Source organism: Prorops nasuta, unplaced genomic scaffold (assembly GCF_024137725.1).
Source record: "Prorops nasuta isolate Cenicafe-Biocafe unplaced genomic scaffold, Cenicafe_Pnas_1.2 PNAS00020, whole genome shotgun sequence".
In the NCBI taxonomy this organism is placed as follows: Eukaryota; Metazoa; Arthropoda; class Insecta; order Hymenoptera; family Bethylidae; genus Prorops; species Prorops nasuta.
This window is the reverse complement of record NW_027116817.1, coordinates 3,314,039-3,337,258: the sequence shown is the minus strand read 5'-3', so window position 1 is coordinate 3,337,258 and position 23,220 is coordinate 3,314,039. Positions and strand designations below refer to the sequence as shown.

Below are 23,220 nucleotides of genomic sequence, written 5' to 3'. Positions count from 1 at the left end.
GGGAGTACTTTTATGTGACTGTTTTGTCGTATGCGAATATTCAAATGAACGTTCTACCTAACGTTAGTCGAAGAAAGATTTCATGTTGATTGGTTGATGAAGACATCATCTCTGAGCACCAATCGTATTACTGGCGTAAGCCGCCGAACCCGACGATTGGCGAAAGCCGCCGAAAAGCGACGAAATAAGATCAAGTCGAATTTGAGGCATTCGGCTCTCGATCGATCAACGAAGAGGGCTAACGTTGTAAAGTCAGAGAACGTCAATGCGATTAAAAACAACGCTTCTCTTGACTAGCGAACATCGATACATTATATAATTAAACCGTGTAATTATTATTTTGTGCAATAAAACTTAAATTGTCATTTGTGAAAATAAAATTGGGAAAGAAACTTTGTTCCCCCAATTGTAACACATATAAATATATGTAATAAAACATTGGTGCCTCCTGTGAGGTAGGAGGTGAAGGTTTTATTGCAATCGTTTTAACATTGTGAGGGTGATAGTGACAGAAACGGCAAACAAAGCAAATATACAGGAAATTGGTGAGTACAGTTCAAGTGAATTAACGGGTCCCAACGATGGCGGACAGAGTCAAGATATTAATACAGAAACGGGTGTCATTAAAAACCCAGATGACCACCATAACAAATTTATTAGACAAGAATAAATTAGATCACGCCACGCTGAAGTTACGTATCGCCAGATTAACATCATTATTTCATGCGTTCGAAGAAATGAATGACGAGCTGGTTGTATTAGATCCAGAAGGTAATCATGAAGAAGAGGCAACGAACGTTACGGAAAGATTTTATTTAGTAGCAGGCAGGATAGAAAACATTTTGAATAGCGCGGATTCGGTATCTGGAGATTCGGCAGTTTCAGTAGGCGCGACGCGGAATGAATCACGAGACGAAGCGATCCCGCCGAAAAGAAGAATAAAATTACCCGAAGCCCCATTACCGACATTTGGCGGTCGATACGAGAACTGGTTGACTTTCAAAAACGCGTTCAACAACTTGATAGGTTCGAGAACAGAGCTTTCCGAAATAGATAAATTACAATATCTAAAGTCGTCTTTAGTAGGGGAAGCGGCTAACAAGTTGAAGATTTTATCTATTGACGGACTTAATTATACGAGGGCATGGGAGTTGCTAGAAAAAGCATATGAGGTAAAGCGAATTTTGATCTCACGTCACTTATCGTTAATAATGAACGCATCAGTAGTAGAGAAGGAATCGGCGAATAGTTTGAGTAAATTAGTAGACGAGATTCAGCAAAATATGGCATCATTGAATGCATTAGGCGTGAATATAAGTTCCGAGATTCTTGTGTATATCGTCGAGTCAAAATTACCGAAACCGATATTAGAGAAATGGGAAATGACTTTATCACGAGACGAATATCCCAATGTCGAACAGATATACGAATTTGTGTATAAGATGGCGGTTTGCGCGTCGAAACGTGAAAGAACACGCAACGCCGAAGCCGAGAAAGATAAACACGAACATTCGAACAAAAAGCGTAAATTGTCGGCGCCCAACAATCAAACGTTTGTAGCCGATACTTCCAAGAGAAGATGCATAGCTTGTAAACAAGATACACATCCGTTGTTTGTGTGCAAAACTTTCAAAGAATTACCTACCGTTAAACGCGTAGAATTAATAAGAAACGAACGGCTATGCTACAATTGTTTACGTTCCCACAAAGGGAAAGATTGTAAATTTTCGAATTGTAAGAAATGCGGCAAGAAACACAATAGTTTGTTACATGTCGATGAATGGATGAAACAACAGACCACAAAAATAATTCCAGAAAATAACGAAGTAAAAACCGACTGACAAAAAATGGTTACCAAACCATGTACAGTTAGCTTATCGACGGTAACTCCCGCGTTGACACCTCAATTAGTCATGAGCGCAATTGTCAAAATTCGAGATTCGAAAGGTCAACAAATCGAAGCCAGGGCTATTTTGGACACTTGTTCAACAGCGAATTTTATCACAATAGATATGGTCCAACGAATTAAGTTACAAACGTCGAAAATGACCATACCAGTAGGATCATTGAATAACACAACAACGGTGACGCGTGGGTTATTAAAGATCCAGGTACAATCTAAGACAAATGATTACAAAAGAGAGATAACATGCTTAGTAATACCCACTATATCCGATTTAATCCCGACTGAAACATTTCCGAGGCACAGCATAAGAATACCTGCGAATATAAAACTAGCCGATGCGTTATTTCACATTCCGAGACGCGTAGATTTGTTAATCGGGGCAGGTGTCACCGCGTCTTTGTTGTCAGTAGGACAGATTCGCTTATCACGAGATGACTTGTATGCGCAAAAAACATTGTTAGGATGGGTAATTGTAGGAGATCATTCGTCAGATCGGAATTCGAAAATGGCATGTCATATGACATCATTAGAAGATAAGATAATTAGATTTTGGGAATCAGAAGAGGTCGAAACACACGGATCGCGATCCACCGAAAATAATTATTGCGAAGAACATTTTATTAAAAACACAAGTCGAAATCACGAAGGTCGGTACATCGTTCGTTTACCATTTCGCGAAGATAAAGGTAATTTAGGATCATCAAGATCGTTGGCTTTAAAACGCTTTTTAGGATTAGAACGAAAGTTGAATGCGAATTCAGATCTTAAACGCGAATACGAACAAGTGATAATAGAATATTTACGTTTAGGTCATGCTACGATAATTGAAGATCAGGAAAGCGGTTATTACATGCCGCACCATGCGGTCTTGAAAGATTCAAGTAACACTACGAAATTACGAGTAGTGTTTGACGCATCGATGAAAACAAACACCTCACTGTCGTTAAATGATATTCTTTCGATCGGACCTACAATACAAGAAAAATTATTCGAACATCTAATTAGATTTCGAACATACAAATATGTCGTAACAGGTGACATCGAGAAAATGTATCGTCAAGTGTTGGTCGCGGATGAAGATCGGAAGTTCCAAAAATTCTTATGGCGCATCGATGGGCGAATAAAAATGATACAATTGAATACTTTAACGTTCGGTATAGCGTCGTCTCCGTTCTTGGCGATTCGCACAGTACATCAGTTGGCAAACGATATGACTTTAAGATTCCCAAAAGCCGCAGAAATATTGAAAAATCATTTGTATGTAGATGACCTGTTGACGGGAGCAGATTCGGTGGATGAGTTACGCAATATTCGCGATGACATTGTTGACCTATTAAAGCACGGGAAATTTAAAATTTGACAGTGGGCCTCAAATAATAGAGAAGTTTTATTTGGATTGCCAGAAGATGAATTACACGCTAAATTGACAATCAAGTTAGACGAATCGCTGAAAACATTAGGTTTAATCTGGGATACTCAAACTGATAGTATATGTTATACTTCCGATAAATATGAACAAAAAGGTACGGTGACGAAACGCGATATATTATCTAAAATTGCGCAGATTTTCGATCCATTAGGATTAATAGGTCCAGTGATATCATACGCGAAAATAATTATGCAAAAGGTGTGGCGATCTAAGGTAGGTTGGGACGAATCAGTGTCACAAGAAATATACACAGAGTGGCATAAATTTTATAGACAACTAACCAACATGAGCGAATGTTCGTTTACTAGGAGAATATTAGACGAATCGCCAGATGATCTACAATTACACGGATTTTCAGACGCGAGTACCGCCGCATATGGGGCATGTATGTATGTTAGGAATATCAAGAAGAATGGTAGCATTACAGTCACGCTAATTTGTTCAAAATCTCGAGTAGCACCTATAAAGTCCGTCACGATACCGCGATTAGAACTATGTGGGGCGTTGTTGTTGGCTAATCTGTATCAAGCGATTAAGAAGCCATTAGGTATGAAATTTAGCCAAGTCATATTTTGGTGCGATTCGACCATAACCTTACAATGGATCAAGACAGTCCCCGATTCTCTAAAACCATATGTTTCGAATCGTGTCAAAAAAATAACAAAGTTAACCAACGAGGTCGAATGGCACCACGTTCGTTCTATTGATAATCCCGCGGACGTGATTTCGAGAGGGCAATTACCACACGCGTTCACAAAAAACGAGTTATGGTTCTCTGGCCCCACTTGGTTAAAGGAGTCCGAGAGTAAATGGCCAGAAGAGATTTTGACATTCACGGAGGTTCCTGAATTAAGGAAAAATGTGTGTTTAGTTAGCATCTCCAATGAACTCAATCTATTAGAAAGATATTCATCCCACTCAAAGCTCTTTAGAATCATAGCGTATTGTATGCGATTTTGTTCATTAAGTAGATCTAAGGGTGTTTTGAAACATGACGAGATTAATAAAGCAGAAAAATGGATTATGAGAAATCTGCAAGCAAAAATGTTCGGTGAGGAGATTAAGCGTCTGAAGGGGAATAATAGTTTAAGCGAAGGCAAATTCGCAAAATTAAGTTTATTCATGGATAATGAAGGTTTGCTTAGAGTAGGAGGAAGGTTACACAAATCTAATTTAACATTCGCACAAAAACACCCAATATTGTTACCATCATCACATCTTATAACTGAATCTATCATACGCGAGACACACGAAAAAAATTATCATACGGGTATACAGACTACCCTCTCGTTAATTAGGCAAAGGTACTGGATCACAGACGGAAAAAATCAAGTTCGCCGAATTATACGTCATTGTACACACTGTTTCCGGTTTGAACCGAATACGATACAATATAAAATGGGGAACTTACCGACTAGCCGAGTCACCGAAGCCATTCCGTTTGAAAATACGGGAATTGATTATTGTGGCCCTTTTTATATAAAAGAACGGATATATCGTAATAGGGTGCAAAGAAAGGTATACATTTGCGTCTTTGTATGTATGAGCATAAAAGCAGTGCACCTAGAGTTAGTGTCGGATCTAACTTCCGAAGGTTTTTTAGCTGCGTTACGGCGATTCATATCGAGGCGAGGAATACCGCGTAACATATACTCAGATAATGGCACGAATTTCGTCGGGGCGAATAATAAACTTAAAGAATTGTATTTGTTAATTAATTCTACTGACCATAAAGAGAGGGTCGAAGAGTTTGCATGCGAACGTAAAGTCAGCTGGCATTTTATACCTCCTCTAGCGCCTCACTTTGGGGGTCTATGGGAGGCAACTGTAAGAATATTTAAACATCATTTCAAAAGAGTCGTTGGGACAACCGTGTTCACATTTGAGGAACTGAATACGTTTATGGTAGAAATAGAAGCAGTTCTCAATTCGCGACCAATAACGTCACTGTCATCCGACCCAAACGATTTAATAGCGTTAACACCTTCGCATTATTTAATCGGGAAACCACTTAATACGTTACCCGAAGAAAATTTGTCCGCTGTCGCTGACAATCGACTATCTATATGGCAACGCCTTATCAAGATGCGTCAAGACTTTTGGTCACGTTGAAACTCGAGTATTTAAATCAGTTACAAGTAAGACAAAAGTGGTCAAAAGATGGTCCTGAATTGAAGATCGGCGCCGTGGTTTTGATAAAGGACAAACAACAACCATGTTTTCAATGGTCACTTGGCCGCATCGAACAATTACATCCAGGAGAAGATGGGATTGCAAGAGTAGCGACCATCCACACCACATCAGGCAAATTGAAGAGAGCCACAAATTTGCTTTGTCCATTACCCTCGAATTGATTTGAGTTGAGAATGTGTCTCAACCGGGGGAGCCTGTTTTGTCGTATGCGAATATTCAAATGAACGTTCTACCTAACGTTAGTCGAAGAAAGATTTCATGTTGATTGGTTGATGAAGACATCATCTCTGAGCACCAATCGTATTACTGGCGTAAGCCGCCGAACCCGACGATTGGCGAAAGCCGCCAAAAAGCGACGAAATAAGATCAAGTCGAATTTGAGGCATTCGGCTCTCGATCGATCAACGAAGAGGGCTAACGTTGTAAAGTCAGAGAACGTCAATGCGATTAAAAACAACGCTTCTCTTGACTAGCGAACATCGATACATTATATAATTAAACCGTGTAATTATTATTTTGTGCAATAAAACTTAAATTGTCATTTGTGAAAATAAAATTGGGAAAGAAACTTTGTTCCCCCAATTGTAACACATATAAATATATGTAATAAAACAGTGACTAAGATAACTCACTTGCGGTCAGAGAGTACATATAAAGGTGCTAGAATAACTCACTTGTGGTCAGGGAGTACTTTTATGGAACTAGGGTAATTCACTTAGGGTTAGGGAGTACTTCTATGGGACTAGAGTAACTCACTTTCGGTCAGAGAGTACATATAAAGGGGCTAGGATAACTCACTTGGTGTCATGGAGTACTTATAAAGGTGATATGGTAACTCACTTGCGGTCAGAGAGTACATATAAAGGGGCTAGGATAACTCACTTGGGATCATGGAATACTTATAAAGGTGATATGGTAACTCACTTGGGGTCAGAGAGTACTTCTATGGGATAAGGGTAACTCACTTGCGGTCACAGAGTACTTATATGGGACTAGGGTAACTCACTTGGGGTAAGGGAGTACTTATAAAGGGGCTGGGGTAACTCACTTTGGGTCAAGAGGTACTTATATGGGACCAGGGTAACTCACTTGGGGTCAGGGAGTACTTCTATGGGATATGGGTAACTCACTTGCGGTCACAGAGTACTTATATGGGACTAGGGTAACTCACTTAGGGTCATGGAGTACATATAAAGGGGCTAGGATAACTCACTTGGGGTCATGGAGTACTTATAAAGGGGCTATGGTAACTCACTTGGGGTCATGGAGTACTTATAAAGGTGATATGGTAACTCACTTGGTGTCAGGGAGTACTTCTATAGGACTAGGGTAACTCACTTGCGGTCAGAGTGTACATATAAAGGGACTAGGGTAACTCACTTGGGGTCAGGGAGTACTTATATAGGGGCTAGGGTAATTCACTTGGTGTCAGGGAGTACTTCTCTGTGATTAGGTTAACTCACTTGGGGTCTGGGAGTACTTATATGGGACTAGGGTAACCCACTTAGGGTCAGGGAGTACTTATAAATGGGCTAGGGTAACTCACTTTGGGTCAGGGAGTACTTATAAAGGGGCTATGTTAACTCACTTGGGGTCAATGAGTACTTATATGGGACTAGGGTAACTCACTTGCGGTCAGAGAGTACATATAAAGGGGCTAGGATAACTCACTTGGGCTCAGGGAGTATTTATAAAGGGACTATGGTAACTCACTTGGGGTCAGGGAGTACTTATAAAGGGGCTATGTTAACTCACTTGGGGTCAGGGAGTACTTTTATGGAACTATGGTAACTCACTTGCGGTCAGAGAGTACATATAATGGGGCTACGATAACTCACTTGGGGTCAGGGAGTACTTATAAAGGGGCTGGAGTAACTCACTTTGGGTCAAGAGGTACTTATATAGGACTAGGGTAACTCACTTGCGGTCAGAGAGTACATATAAAGGGATTAGGGTAACTCACTTGGGGCCAGGGTGTACTTATTAAAGGGCTAGGTTAACTCATTTGGAGTCAGGGGGTACTTATAAAGGTGCTATTGTAACTCACTTGGGGCCAGGGAGTACTTTTATGGGACTAGGGTAAATCACTTGGGGTCAGGGAGTACTTAAATAGGGGCTAGGGTAATTCACTTGGGGTCAGGGAGTACTTCTATGGGATTAGGTTAACTCACTTGGGGTCTGGGAGTACTTATATGGGACTAGGGTAACCCACTTAGGGTCAGGGAGTACTTATAAAGGGGCTAGGGTAACTCACTTTGGGTCAGGGAGTACATATAAAGGGGCTAGGATAACACACTTGGGGTCAGGGAGTACTTTTATGGGGCTAGGGTAACTCACTTGCGGTCAGAGAGTACATATAAAGGGGCTAGGATAACTCACTTGGGCTCAGGGAGTACTTATAAAGGTGATATGGTAACTCACTTGGGGTCAGGGTGTACTCATATAGGGGCTAGAGTAACTCACTTGTGGTCAGGAAGTACTTCTATGGGACTAGGGTAACTCACTTAGGGTCAGGGAGTACTTATATGGGACTAGGGTAACTCACTTGCGGTTAGAGAGTACATATAAAGGGTCTAGGATAACTCACTTGGTATCATGGAGTACTTATAAAGGTGATATGGTAACTCACTTGGGGTCAGGGAGTACTTCTATGGGACTAGGGTAACTCACTTGCGGTCAGAGTGTACATATAGAGGGACTAGGGTAACTCACTTGGAGTCAGGGAGTACTTTTATGGGGCTAGGGTAACTCACTTGCGGTCAGAGAGTACATATAAAGGGGCTAGGATAACTCACTTGGGGTCAGGGTGTACTCATATAGGGGCTAGAGTAACTCACTTGGGGTCTGGGAGTACTTATTTAGGGACTAGGGTAACTCACTTGGGATGAGGGAGTACTTCTATGGGACTAGGGTAACTCACCTGGGTTCTGGGAGTACTTATATGAGACTAGGGTAACACACTTGCGGTCAGAAAGTACATATAAAGGGGCTAGAATAACTCACTTGTGGTCAGGGAGTACTTATATGGGACTAGGTTAATTCACTTAGGGTTAGGGAGTACTTCTATGGGACCAGAGTACCTCACTTGCGGTCAGAGAGTATATATAAAGGGGCTAGGATAACTCAATTGGTGTCATGGAGTACTTATAAAGGTGATATGGTTATGGTAACTCACTTGCGGTCAGAGTGAACATATAAAGGGATTAGGGTAACTCACTTGGGGCCAGGGTGTAATTATTAAAGGGCTAGGATAACTCATTTGGGGCAGAGAGTACGTATAAAGGGGCTATGGTAACTCACTTGGGGCCAGGGAGTACTTTTATGGGACTAGGGTAACTCACTTGGGGTCAGGGAGTACTTATATAGGGGCTAGGTTAATTCACTTGGGGTCAGGGAGTACTTCTATGGGATTAGTTTAACTCACTTGGGGTCTGGGAGTACTTATATGGGACTAGGGTAACCCACTCAGGGTCAGGGATTCCTTATAAAGGGGCTAGGGTAACTCACTTTGGGTCTGGGAGTACATATAAAGGGGCTAGGATAACACACTTGGGGTCAGGGAGTACTTTTATGGGACTAGGGTAACTCACTTGCGGTCAGAGAGTACATATAAAGGGGCTAGGATAACTCACTTGGGCTCGGGGAGTACTTATAAAGGTGATATGGTAACTCAGTTGGGGTCAGGGAGTACTTTTATGGGACTATGGTAACTCACTTGCGGTCAGAGAGTACATATAAATGGGCTAGAATAACTCACTTGTGGTCAGGGAGTACTTATATGGGACTAGGGTAATTCACTATGGGTTAGGGAGTACTTCTATGGGACTAGAGTAACTCACTTGCGGTCAGAAAGTACATATAAAGGGGCTAGGATAACTCACTTGGGGTCCTGGAGTACTTATAAAGGTGATATGGTAACTCACTTGGGGTCAGGGAGTAATTCTATGGGACTAGGGTAACGCACTTGCGGTCAGAGTGTACATATAAAGGGACTAGGGTAACTCACTTGGTGTCAGGGAGTACTTTTATGGGACTAGGGTAATTCACTTAGGGATAGGGAGCACTTCTATGGGACTAGAGTAACTCACTTGCGGTCAGAGAGTACATATAAAGGGGCTAGGATAACTCACTTGGTGTCATGGAGTACTTATAAAGGTGATATGGTAACTCACTTGCGGTCAGAGAGTACATATAAAGGGGCTAGAATAACTCACTTGGGGTCAGGGAGTACTTATAAAGGCGCTATGGTAACTCACTTGGTGTGAGGGAGTACTTCTATGGGACTAGGGTAACTCACCTGGGTTCTGGGAGTACTTATATGAGACTAGGGTAACACACTTGCGGTCAGAGAGTACATATAAAGGGGCTAGGATAACTCACTTCGGGTCAAGGAGTACATTATGTGACTAAGGTAACCCACTTGGGGTCAGGGAGTACTTATAAAGAGGATAGGATAACTCACTTGGGGTCAAGGATTACATTATGTGACTAAGGTAACACACTTGGGGTCAGGGAGTACTTATAAAGAGGATAGGATAACTCACTTGGGGTCAAGGATTACATTATGTGACTAAGGTAACACACTTGGGGTCAGGGAGTACTTATAAAGAGGATAGGATAACTCACTTGGTGTCAGGGAGTACTTTTATGTGACTAAGATAACTCACTTGCGGTCAGAGTGTACATATAAAGGGGCTAGAATAACTCACTTGGGGTCAGGGAGTACTTATAAAGGGGCTATGGTAACTCACTTGGTGTGAGGGAGTACTTCTATGGGACTAGGGTAATTCACCTGGGTTCTGGGAGTACTTATATGAGACTAGGGTAACACACTTGGGGTCAGGGAGTACTTATAAAGGGGCTGGAGTAACTCACTTTGGGTCAAGAGGTACTTATATAGGACTAGGGTAACTCACTTGCGGTCAGAGAGTACATATAAAGGGATTAGGGTAACTCACTTGGGGCCAGGGTGTACTTATTAAAGGGCTAGGTTAACTCATTTGGAGTCAGGGGGTACTTATAAAGGTGCTATGGTAACTCACTTGGGGCCAGGGAGTACTTTTATGGGACTAGGGTAAATCACTTGGGGTCAGGGAGTACTTAAATAGGGGCTAGGGTAATTCACTTGGGGTCAGGGAGTACTTCTATGGGATTAGGTTAACTCACTTGGGGTCTGGGAGTACTTATATGGGACTAGGGTAACCCACTCAGGGTCAGGGATTCCTTATAAAGGGGCTAGGGTAACTCACTTTGGGTCTGGGAGTACATATAAAGGGGCTAGGATAACACACTTGGGGTCAGGGAGTACTTTTATGGGGCTAGGGTAACTCACTTGCGGTCAGAGAGTACATATAAAGGGGCTAGGATAACTCACTTGGGCTCGGGGAGTACTTATAAAGGTGATATGGTAACTCAGTTGGGGTCAGGGAGTACTTTTATGGGACTATGGTAACTCACTTGCGGTCAGAGAGTACATATAAATGGGCTAGAATAACTCACTTGTGGTCAGGGAGTACTTATATGGGACTAGGGTAATTCACTATGGGTTAGGGAGTACTTCTATGGGACTAGAGTAACTCACTTGCGGGTAGAGAGTACATATAAAGGGGCTAGGATAACTCACTTGGGGTCATGGAGTGCTTATAAAGGTGATATGGTAACTCACTTGGGGTCAGGGAGTAATTCTATGGGACTAGGGTAACGCACTTGCGGTCAGAGTGTACATATAAAGGGACTAGGGTAACTCACTTGGGGTCAGGGAGTACTTTTATGGGACTAGGGTAATTCACTTAGGGTTAGGGAGTACTTCAATGGGACTAGAGTAACTCACTTGCGGTCAGAGAGTACATATAAAGGGGCTAGGATAACTCACTTGGTGTCATGGAGTACTTATAAAGGTGATATGGTAACTCACTTGCGGTCAGAGAGTACATATAAAGGGGCTAGAATAATTCACTTGGGGTCAGGGAGTACTTATAAAGGGGCTATGGTAACTCACTTGGTGTGAGGGAGTACTTCTATGGGACTAGGGTAACTCACCTGGGTTCTGGGAGTACTTATATGAGACTAGGCTAACACACTTGCGGTCAGAGAGTACATATAAAGGGGCTAGGATAACTCACTTCGGGTCAAGGAGTACATTATGTGACTAAGGTAACCCACTTGGGGTCAGGGAGTACTTATAAAGAGGATAGAATAACTCACTTGGGGTCAAGGATTACATTATGTGACTAAGGTAACACACTTGGGGTCAGGGAGTACTTATAAAGAGGATAGGATAACTCACTTGGTGTCAGGGAGTACTTTTATGTGACTAAGATAACTCACTTGCGGTCAGAGAGTACATATAAAGGGGCTAGAATAACTCACTTGTGGTCAGGGAGTACTTTTATGGAACTAAGATAACTCACTTGCGGTCAGAGAGTACATATAAAGGACCTAGAATAACTCACTTGGGGTCAGGGAGTACTTATAAAGGGGCTATGGTAACTCACTTGGTGTGAGGGAGTACTTCTATGGGACTAGGGTAATTCACCTGGGTTCTGGGAGTACTTATATGAGACTAGGGTAACACACTTGCGGTCAGAGAGGACATATAAAGGGGCTAGGATAACTCACTTGGGGTCATGGAATACTTATAAAGGTGATATGGTAACTCACTTGGGGTCAGGGAGTACTTCTATGGGACTAGGGTAACTCACTTGCGGTCAGAGTGTACATATAAAGGGACTAGGGTAACTCACCTGGGTTCTGGGAGTACTTATATGAGACTAGGGTAACACACTTGCGGTCAGAGAGTACATATAAAGGGGCTAGGATAACTCACTTCGGGTCAAGGAGTACATTATGTGACTAAGGTAACCCACTTGGGGTCAGGGAGTACTTATAAAGAGGATAGGATAACTCACTTGGGGTCAAGGATTACATTATGTGACTAAGGTAACACACTTGGGGTCAGGGAGTACTTATAAAGAGGATAGGATAACTCACTTGGGGTCAAGGATTACATTATGTGACTAAGGTAACACACTTGGGGTCAGGGAGTACTTATAAAGAGGATAGGATAACTCACTTGGTGTCAGGGAGTACTTTTATGTGACTAAGATAACTCACTTGCGGTCAGAGAGTACATATAAAGGGGCTAGAATAACTCACTTGGGGTCAGGGAGTACTTATAAAGGGGCTATGGTAACTCACTTGGTGTGAGGGAGTACTTCTATGAGACTAGGGTAATTCACCTGGGTTCTGGGAGTACTTATATGAGACTAGGGTAACACACTTGCGGTCAGAGAGTACATATAAAGGGGCTAGGATAACTCACTTGGAGTCATGGAATACTTATAAAGGTGATATGGTAACTCACTTGGGGTCAGGGAGTACTTCTATGGGACTAGGGTAACTCACTTGCGGTCAGAGTGTACATATAATGGGACTAGGGTAACTCACTTGGGGTCAGGGAGTACTTTTATGGGACTAAGGTAACTCACTTGTGGTCAGAGAGTACATATAAAGGGGCTAGGATAACTCACTTCGGGTCAAGGATTACATTATGTGACTAAGGTAACACACTTGGGGTCAGCGAGTACTTATGCAGAGGATAGGATAAGTCACTTGGGGTCAGGGAGTACTTTTATGTGACTAAGATAACCCACTTGCGGTCAGAGAGAACATATAAAGGGGCTAGGATAACTCACTTGTGGTCATGGAGTACTTATAAAGGGGCTATGGTAACTCACTTGGGGTCATGGAGTACTTATAAAGGTGATATGGTAACTCACTTGGTGTAAGGGAGTACTTCTATAGGACTAGAGTAACTCACTTGCGGTCAGAGAGTACATGTAAAGGGGCTAGGATAACTCACTTGTGGTCATGGAGTACTAATAAAGGGGCTATGGTAACTCACTTGGGGTCATGGAGTACTTCTATGGGATAAGGGTAACTCACTTGCGGTCACGGAGTACTTATATGTGACTAGGGTAACTCACTTGGGGTAAGGGAGTACTTATAAAGGGGCTGGGGTAACTCACTTGGGGTCAGGGAGTACTTCTATGGGATAAGGGTAATTCACTTGCGGTCACAGGGTACTTATATGGGACTAGGGTAACTCACTTAGGGTCAGGGAGTACATATAAAGGGGCTAGATAAACTCACTTGGGGTCAGGGAGTACTTATAAAGGTGATATGGTAACTCACTTGGGGTCAGAGAGTACTTCTATGGGATAAGGGTAACTCACTTGCGGTCACGGAGTACTTATATGTGACTAGGGTAACTCACTTGGGGTAAGGGAGTACTTATAAAGGGGCTGGGGTAACTCACTTTGGGTCAAGAGGTACTTATAAGGGACTAGGGTAATTCACTTAGGGTTAGGGAGTACTTCTATGGGACTAGAGTTACTCACTTGCGGTCAGAGAGTACATATAAAGGAGCTAGGATAACTCACTTGGTGTCATGGAGTACTTATAATGGTGATATGGTAACTCACTTAGGGTCTGGGAGTACTTATATGGGATAAGGGTAACTCACTTGCGGTCACAGAGTACTTATATGGGACTAGGGTAACTCACTTGGGGTAAGGGAGTACTTCTATGGGATAAGGGTAACTCACTTACGGTCACAGAGTACTTATATGGGACTAGGGTAACTCACTTAGGGTCAGGGAGTACATATAAAGGGGCTAGGATAACTCACTTGGGGTCATGGAGTACTTATAAAGGGGCTATGGTAACTCACTTGGGGTCATGGAGTACTTATAAAGGTGATATGGTAACTCACTTGGTGTCAGGGAGTACTTCTGTAGGACTAGGGTAACTCACTTGCGGTCAGAGTGTACATATAAAGGGACTATGGTAACTCACTTGGGGCCAGGGTGTACTTATTAAAGGGCTAGGATAACTCACTTGGGGTCAGGGAGTACTTATTAGGGGCTATAGTAACTCATTTGGGGTCTGGGAGTACTTCTATGGGATAAGGGTAACTCACTTGCGGTCACAGAGTACTTATATGGGACTAGGGTAACTCACTTGGGGTAAGGGAGTACTTATAAAGGGGCTGGGTTAACTCACTTTGGGTCAAGAGGTACTTATATGGGACCAGGGTAACTCACTTGGGTTCAGGGAGTACTTATAAGGGACTAGCGTAATTGACTTGGAGTCTGGGAGTACTTCTATGGGACTAGGATAACTCACTTGCGGTCAGAGAGTACATATGAAGGGGCTAGGATAACTCGCTTGGGGTCAGGGAGTACATATAAAGGGGCTAGGATAACTCACTTGGGTTCAGGGAGTACTTATAAAGGTGATATGGTAACTCACTTGCGGACAGAGAGTACATATAAAGGGGCTAGGATAACTCACTTGGGGTCAGGGAGTACTTATATAGGGGCTATGGTAACTCACTTGGAGTCAGGGAGTACTTATATGGGACTAGGGTAACTCACTTAGGGTCAGGGAGTACTTACATGGGACTAGGGTAACTCACTTGCGGTCAGACAGTAAATATAAAGGGGCTAGGATAACTCATTTGGGGACGGGGAGTACTTATAAAGGGGCTAAAGTAACACACTTGGGTTCAGGGAGTACTTATATGAGACTAGGGTAACACACTTGGGGTCAGAGAGTACTTATAAAGGGGTTAAAATAACTCAATTGCGTTTAGAGAGTACATATAAAGGGGCTAGGATAACTCACTTGTGGTCAGGGAGTACTTATATGGGACTAGGGTAATTCACTTAGGGTTAGGGAGTACTTCTATGGGACTAGAGTTACTCACTTGCGGTCAGAGAGTACATATAAAGGAGCTAGGATAACTCACTTGGTGTCATGGAGTACTTATAATGTTGATATGGTAACTCACTTAGGGTCTGGGAGTACTTATATGGGACTAGGGTAACTCACTTACGGTCAGAGAGTAAATATAAAGGGGCTAGGATAACTCATTTGGGGTCGGGGTGTACTTATATAGGGCTATGGTAACTCACTTGGGGTCAGGGAGTACTTCTATGGGACTAGGGTAAATCACTCGCCGTCAGAGAGTACATATAAAGGAGCTAGAATAACTCACTTGTGGTCAGGGAGTACTTATATGGGACTAGGGTAATTCACTTAGGGTTAGGGAGTACTTCTATGGGACTAGAGTAACTCACTTGCGGTCAGAGAGTACATATAAAGGGGCTAGGATAACTCATTTGGGGTCGGGGTGTACTCATATAGGGCTATGGTAACTCACTTGGTGTGAGGGAGTACTTCTATGGGACTAGGGTAATTCACCTGGGTTCTGGGAGTACTTATATGAGACTAGGGTAACACACTTGCGGTCAGAGAGGACATATAAAGGGGCTAGGATAACTCACTTGGGGTCATGGAATACTTATAAAGGTGATATGGTAACTCACTTGGGGTCAGGGAGTACTTCTATGGGACTAGGGTAACTCACTTGCGGTCAGAGTGTACATAAAAAGGGACTAGGGTAACTCACCTGGGTTCTGGGAGTACTTATATGAGACTAGGGTAACACACTTGCGGTCAGAGAGTACATATAAAGGGGCTAGGATAACTCACTTCGGGTCAAGGAGTACATTATGTGACTAAGGTAACCCACTTGGGGTCAGGGAGTACTTATAAAGAGGATAGGATAACTCACTTGGGGTCAAGGATTACATTATGTGACTAAGGTAACACACTTGGGGTCAGGGAGTACTTATAAAGAGGATAGGATAACTCACTTGGGGTCAAGGATTACATTATGTGACTAAGGTAACACACTTGGGGTCAGGGAGTACTTATAAAGAGGATAGGATAACTCACTTGGTGTCAGGGAGTACTTTTATGTGACTAAGATAACTCACTTGCGGTCAGAGAGTATATTATATAAAGGGGCTAGAATAACTCACTTGGGGTCAGGGAGTACTTATAAAGGGGCTATGGTAACTCACTTGGTGTGAGGGAGTACTTCTATGAGACTAGGGTAATTCACCTGGGTTCTGGGAGTACTTATATGAGACTAGGGTAACACACTTGCGGTCAGAGAGTACATATAAAGGGGCTAGGATAACTCACTTGGAGTCATGGAATACTTATAAAGGTGATATGGTAACTCACTTGGGGTCAGGGAGTACTTCTATGGGACTAGGGTAACTCACTTGCGGTCAGAGTGTACATATAATGGGACTAGGGTAACTCACTTGGGGTCAGGGAGTACTTTTATGGGACTAAGGTAACTCACTTGTGGTCAGAGAGTACATATAAAGCGGCTAGGATTACTCACTTCGGGTCAAGGATTACATTATGTGACTAAGGTAACACACTTGGGGTCAGCGAGTACTTATGCAGAGGATAGGATAAGTCACTTGGGGTCAGGGAGTACTTTTATGTGACTAAGATAACCCACTTGCGGTCAGAGAGAACATATAAAGGGGCTAGGATAACTCACTTGTGGTCATGGAGTACTTATAAAGGGGCTATGGTAACTCACTTGGGGTCATGGAGTACTTATAAAGGTGATATGGTAACTCACTTGGTGTAAGGGAGTACTTCTATAGGACTAGAGTAACTCACTTGCGGTCAGAGAGTACATATGAAGGGGCTAGGATAACTCGCTTGGGGTCAGGGAGTACATATAAAGGGGCTAGGATAACTCACTTGGGTTCAGGGAGTACTTATAAAGGTGATATGGTAACTCACTTGCGGACAGAGAGTACATATAAAGGGGCTAGGATAACTCACTTGGGGTCAGGGAGTACTTATAAAGGTGATATGGTAACTCACTTGGTGTCAGGGAGTACTTCTATAGGACTAGGGTAACTCACTTGCGGTCAGAGTGTACATATAAAGGGACTAGGGTAACTCACTTGGGGCCAGGGTGTACTTATTAAAGGGCTAGGATAACTCACTTGGGGTCAGGGAGTACTTATTAGGGGCTATGGTAACTCACTTGGGGTCAGGGAGTACTTCTATGGGATAAGGGTAATTCACTTGCGGTCACAGAGTACTTATATGGGACTAGGGTAACTCACTTAGGGTCAGGGAGTACATATAAAGGGGCTAGATAAACTCACTTGGGGTCAGGGAGTACTTATAAAGGTGATATGGTAACTCACTTGGGGTCAGAGAGTACTTCTATGGGATAAGGGTAACTCACTTGCGGTCACGGAGTACTTATATGTGACTAGGGTAACTCACTTGGGGTAAGGGAGTACTTATAAAGGGGCTGGGGTAACTCACTTTGGGTCAAGAGGTACTTATAAGGGACCAGGGTAACTCACTTGGGGTCAGGGAGTACTTCTATGGGATAAGGGTAACTCACTTACGGTCACAGAGTACTTATATGGGACTAGGGTAACTCACTTAGGGTCAGGGAGTACATATAAAGGGGCTAGGATAACTCACTTGGGGTCATGGAGTACTTATAAAGGGGCTATGGTAACTCACTTGGGGTCATGGAGTACTTATAAAGGTGATATGGTAACTCACTTGGTGTCAGGGAGTGCTTCTATGGGACTAGGATAACTCACTTGCGGTCAGAGAGTACATATGAAGGGGCTAGGATAACTCGCTTGGGGCCAGGGTGTACTTATTAAAGGGCTAGGATAACTCACTTGGGGTCAGGGAGTACTTATTAGGGGCTATAGTAACTCATTTGGGGTCAGGGAGTACTTCTATGGGATAAGGGTAACTCACTTGCGGTCACAGAGTACTTATATGGGACTAGGGTAACTCACTTGGGGTAAGGGAGTACTTATAAAGGGGCTGGGTTAACTCACTTTGGGTCAAGAGGTACTTATATGGGACCAGGGTAACTCACTTGGGTTCAGGGAGTACTTATAAGGGACTAGCGTAATTGACTTGGAGTCTGGGAGTACTTCTATGGGACTAGGATAACTCACTTGCGGTCAGAGAGTACATATGAAGGGGCTAGGATAACTCGCTTGGGGTCAGGGAGTACATATAAAGGGGCTAGGATAACTCACTTGGGTTCAGGGAGTACTTATAAAGGTGATATGGTAACTCACTTGCGGACAGAGAGTACATATAAAGGGGCTAGGATAACTCACTTGGGGTCAGGGAGTACTTATATAGGGGCTATGGTAACTCACTTGGAGTCAGGGAGTACTTATATGGGACTAGGGTAACTCACTTAGGGTCAGGGAGTACTTACATGGGACTAGGGTAACTCACTTGCGGTCAGAGAGTAAATATAAAGGGGCTAGGATAACTCATTTGGGGACGGGGAGTACTTATAAAGGGACTAAAGTAACACACTTGGGTTCAGGGAGTACTTATATGAGACTAGGGTAACACACTTGGGGTCAGAGAGTACTTATAAAGGGGTTAAAATAACTCAATTGCGTTTAGAGAGTACATATAAAGGGGCTAGGATAACTCACTTGTGGTCAGGGAGTACTTATATGGGACTAGGGTAATTCACTTAGGGTTAGGGAGTACTTCTATGGGACTAGAGTTACTCACTTGCGGTCAGAGAGTACATATAAAGGAGCTAGGATAACTCACTTGGTGTCATGGAGTACTTATAATGTTGATATGGTAACTCACTTAGGGTCTGGGAGTACTTATATGGGACTAGGGTAACTCACTTACGGTCAGAGAGTAAATATAAAGGGGCTAGGATAACTCATTTGGGGTCGGGGTGTACTTATATAGGGCTATGGTAACTCACTTGGGGTCAGGGAGTACTTCTATGGGACTAGGGTAAATCACTCGCCGTCAGAGAGTACATATAAAGGAGGTAGAATAACTCACTTGTGGTCAGGGAGTACTTATATGGGACTAGGGTAATTCACTTAGGGTTAGGGAGTACTTCTATGGGACTAGAGTAACTCACTTGCGGTCAGAGAGTACATATAAAGGGGCTAGGATAACTCATTTGGGGTCGGGGTGTACTCATATAGGGCTATGGTAACTCACTTGGTGTGAGGGAGTACTTCTATGGGACTAGGGTAATTCACCTGGGTTCTGGGAGTACTTATATGAGACTAGGGTAACACACTTGCGGTCAGAGAGTACATATAAAGGGGCTAGGATAACTCACTTGGGGTCATGGAATACTTATAAAGGTGATATGGTAACTCACTTGGGGTCAGGGAGTACTTCTATGGTACTAGGGTAACTCACTTGCGGTCAGAGTGTACATATAAAGGGACTAGGGTAACTCACTTGGGGTCAGGGAGTACTTTTATGGGACTAAGGTAACTCACTTGTGGTCAGAGAGTACATATAAACGGGCTAGGATAACTCACTTCGGGTCAAGGAGTACATTATGTGACTAAGGTAACACACTTGGGGTCAGGGAGTACTTATGCAGAGGATAGGATAAGTCACTTGGGGTCAGGGAGTACTTTTATGTGACTAAGATAACTCACTTGCGGTCAGAGAGAACATATAAAGGGGCTAGGATAACTCACTTGTGGTCATGGAGTACTTATAAAGGGGCTATGGTAACTCACTTGGGGTCATGGAGTACTTATAAAGGTGATATGGTAACTCACTTGGTGTAAGGGAGTACTTCTATAGGACTAGAGTAACTCACTTGCGGTCAGAGAGTACATGTAAAGGGGCTAGGATAACTCACTTGTGGTCATGGAGTACTAATAAAGGGGCTATGGTAACTCACTTGGGGTCATGGAGTACTTATAAAGGTGATATGGTAACTCACTTGGTGTCAGGGAGTACTTCTATAGGACTAGGGTAACTCACTTGCGGTCAGAGTGTACATATAAAGGGACTAGGGTAACTCACTTGGGGCCAGGGTGTACTTATTAAAGGGCTAGGATAACTCACTTGGGGTCAGGGAGTACTTATTAGGGGCTATGGTAACTCACTTGGGGTCAGGGAGTACTTCTATGGGATAAGGGTAATTCACTTGCGGTCACAGAGTACTTATATGGGACTAGGGTAACTCACTTAGGGTCAGGGAGTACATATAAAGGGGCTAGATAAACTCACTTGTGGTCAGGGAGTACTTATAAAGGTGATATGGTAACTCACTTGAGGTCAGAGAGTACTTCTGTGGGATAAGGGTAACTCACTTGCGGTCACAGAGTACTTATATGGGACTAGGGTAACTCACTTGGGGTAGGGAGTACTTATAAAGGGGCTGGGGTAACTCACTTTGGGTCAAGAGGTACTTATAAGGGACCAGGGTAACTCACTTGGGGTCAGGGTGTACTTATTAAAGGGCTAGGATAACTCACTTGGGGTCAGGGAGTACTTATTAGGGGCTATAGTAACTCATTTGGGGTCAGGGAGTACTTCTATGGGATAAGGGTAACTCACTTGCGGTCACAGAGTACTTATATGGGACTAGGGTAACTCACTTGGGGTAAGGGAGTACTTATAAAGGGGCTGGGTTAACTCACTTTGGGTCAAGAGGTACTTATATGGGACCAGGGTAACTCACTTGGGTTCAGGGAGTACTTATAAGGGACTAGCGTAATTGACTTGGAGTCTGGGAGTACTTCTATGGGACTAGGATAACTCACTTGCAGTCAGAGAGTACATATGAAGGGGCTAGGATAACTCGCTTGGGGTCAGGGAGTACATATAAAGGGGCTAGGATAACTCACTTGGGTTCAGGGAGTACTTATAAAGGTGATATGGTAACTCACTTGGGGTCAGAGAGTACTTCTATGGGATAAGGGTAACTCACTTGCGGTCACAGAGTACTTATATGGGACTAGGGTAACTCACTTGGGGTAAGGGAGTACTTATAAAGGGGCTGGGGTAACTCACTTTGGGTCAAGAGGTACTTATAAGGGACCAGGGTAACTCACTTGGGGTCAGGGAGTACTTCTATGGGATAAGGGTAACTCACTTACGGTCACAGAGTACTTATATGGGACTAGGGTAACTCACTTAGGGTCAGGGAGTACATATAAAGGGGCTAGGATAACTCACTTGGGGTCATGGAGTACTTATAAAGGGGCTATGGTAACTCACTTGGGGTCATGGAGTACTTATAAAGGTGATATGGTAACTCACTTGGTGTCAGGGAGTACTTCTATAGGACTAGGGTAACTCACTTGCGGTCAGAGTGTACATATAAAGGGACTATGGTAACTCACTTGGGGCCAGGGTGTACTTATTAAAGGGCTAGGATAACTCACTTGGGGTCAGGGAGTACTTATTAGGGGCTATAGTAACTCATTTGGGGTCAGGGAGTACTTCTATTGGATAAGGGTAACTCACTTGCGGTCACAGAGTACTTATATGGGACTAGGGTAACTCACTTGGGGTAAGGGAGTACTTATAAAGGGGCTGGGTTAACTCACTTTGGGTCAAGAGGTACTTATATGGGACCAGGGTGACTCACTTGGGTTCAGGGAGTACTTATAAGGGACTACCGTAATTGACTTGGAGTCTGGGAGTACTTCTATGGGACTAGGATAACTCACTTGCTGTCAGAGAGTACATATGAAGGGGCTAGGATAACTCGCTTGGGGTCAGGGAGTACATATAAAGGGGCTAGGATAACTCACTTGGGTTCAGGGAGTACTTATAAAGGTGATATGGTAACTCACTTGCGGACAGAGAGTACATATAAAGGGGCTAGGATAACTCACTTGGGGTCAGGGAGTACTTATATAGGGGCTATGGTAACTCACTTGGAGTCAGGGAGTACTTATATGGGACTAGGTTAACTCACTTAGGGTCAGGGAGTACTTACATGGGACTAGGGTAACTCACTTGCGGTCAGAGAGTAAATATAAAGGGGCTAGGATAACTCATTTGGGGACGGGGAGTACTTATAAAGGGGCTAAAGTAACACACTTGGGTTCAGGGAGTACTTATATGAGACTAGGGTAACACACTTGGGGTCAGAGAGTACTTATAAAGGGGTTAGAATAACTCAATTGCGTTTAGAGAGTACATATAAAGGGGCTAGGATAACTCACTTGTGGTCAGGGAGTACTTATATGGGACTAGGGTAACTCACCTGGGTTCTGGGAGTACTTATATGAGACTAGGGTAACACACTTGCGGTCAGAGAGTACATATAAAGGGGCTAGAATAACTCACTTGGGGTCAGGGAGTACTAATTTAGGGACTAGGGTAACTCACTTGGGGTGAGGGAGTACTTCTATGGGACTAGGGTAACTCACCTGGGTTCTGGGAGTACTTATATGAGACTAGGGTAACACACTTGCGGTCAGAGAGTACATATAAAGGGGCTAGGATAACTCACTTCGGGTCAAGGAGTACACTATGTGACTAGGGTAACTCACTTGTGGTCTGAGAGTACATATAAAGGGGCTAGGATAACTCACTTCGGGTCAAGGAGTACACTATGTGACTAAGGTAACACACTTGGTGTCAGGGAGTACTTATAAAGAGGTTAGGATAACTCACTTGGGGTCAGGGAGTACTTTTATGTGGCTAAGATAACTCACTTGCGGTCAGAGAGTACATATAAAGGGGCTAGAATAACTCACTTGTGGTCAAGGAGTACTTATATGGGACAAGGGTAATTCACTTAGGGATAGGGAGTACTTCTATGGGACTAGAGTAACTCACTTGTGGTCAGAGAGTCTATATAAAGGGGCTAGGATAACTCACTTGGTGTCATGGAGTACTTATAAAGGGGCTATGGTAACTCACTTGAGGCCAGGGAGTACTTTTATGGGACTAGGGTAACTCACTTGGGGTCAGGGATTAATTATATAGGGGCTAGGGTAATTCA

The 23,220-nt window shown here is 43.3% G+C and overlaps 2 protein-coding genes across 2 annotated transcripts; both read left to right on the top strand.

Annotated features, from left to right (window-relative positions):
• The first annotated feature begins 581 nt into the window (after positions 1-581).
• Positions 582-1,841, top strand: LOC136780832 (uncharacterized). Its single transcript, XM_066739376.1, has one exon. The coding sequence runs from the start codon at positions 582-584 to the stop codon at positions 1,839-1,841; it is 1,260 nt and encodes a 419-aa protein (XP_066595473.1).
• A 6-nt stretch (positions 1,842-1,847) lies between these two features.
• On the top strand, positions 1,848-6,001 carry LOC136780831 (uncharacterized). The gene is made up of 4 exons (XM_066739375.1): positions 1,848-3,197; positions 3,270-5,442; positions 5,496-5,639; positions 5,772-6,001. The coding sequence occupies exons 1-4, from the start codon at positions 1,848-1,850 to the stop codon at positions 5,999-6,001; spliced, it is 3,897 nt and encodes a 1,298-aa protein (XP_066595472.1).
• The last annotated feature ends 17,219 nt before the right edge of the window (positions 6,002-23,220 follow it).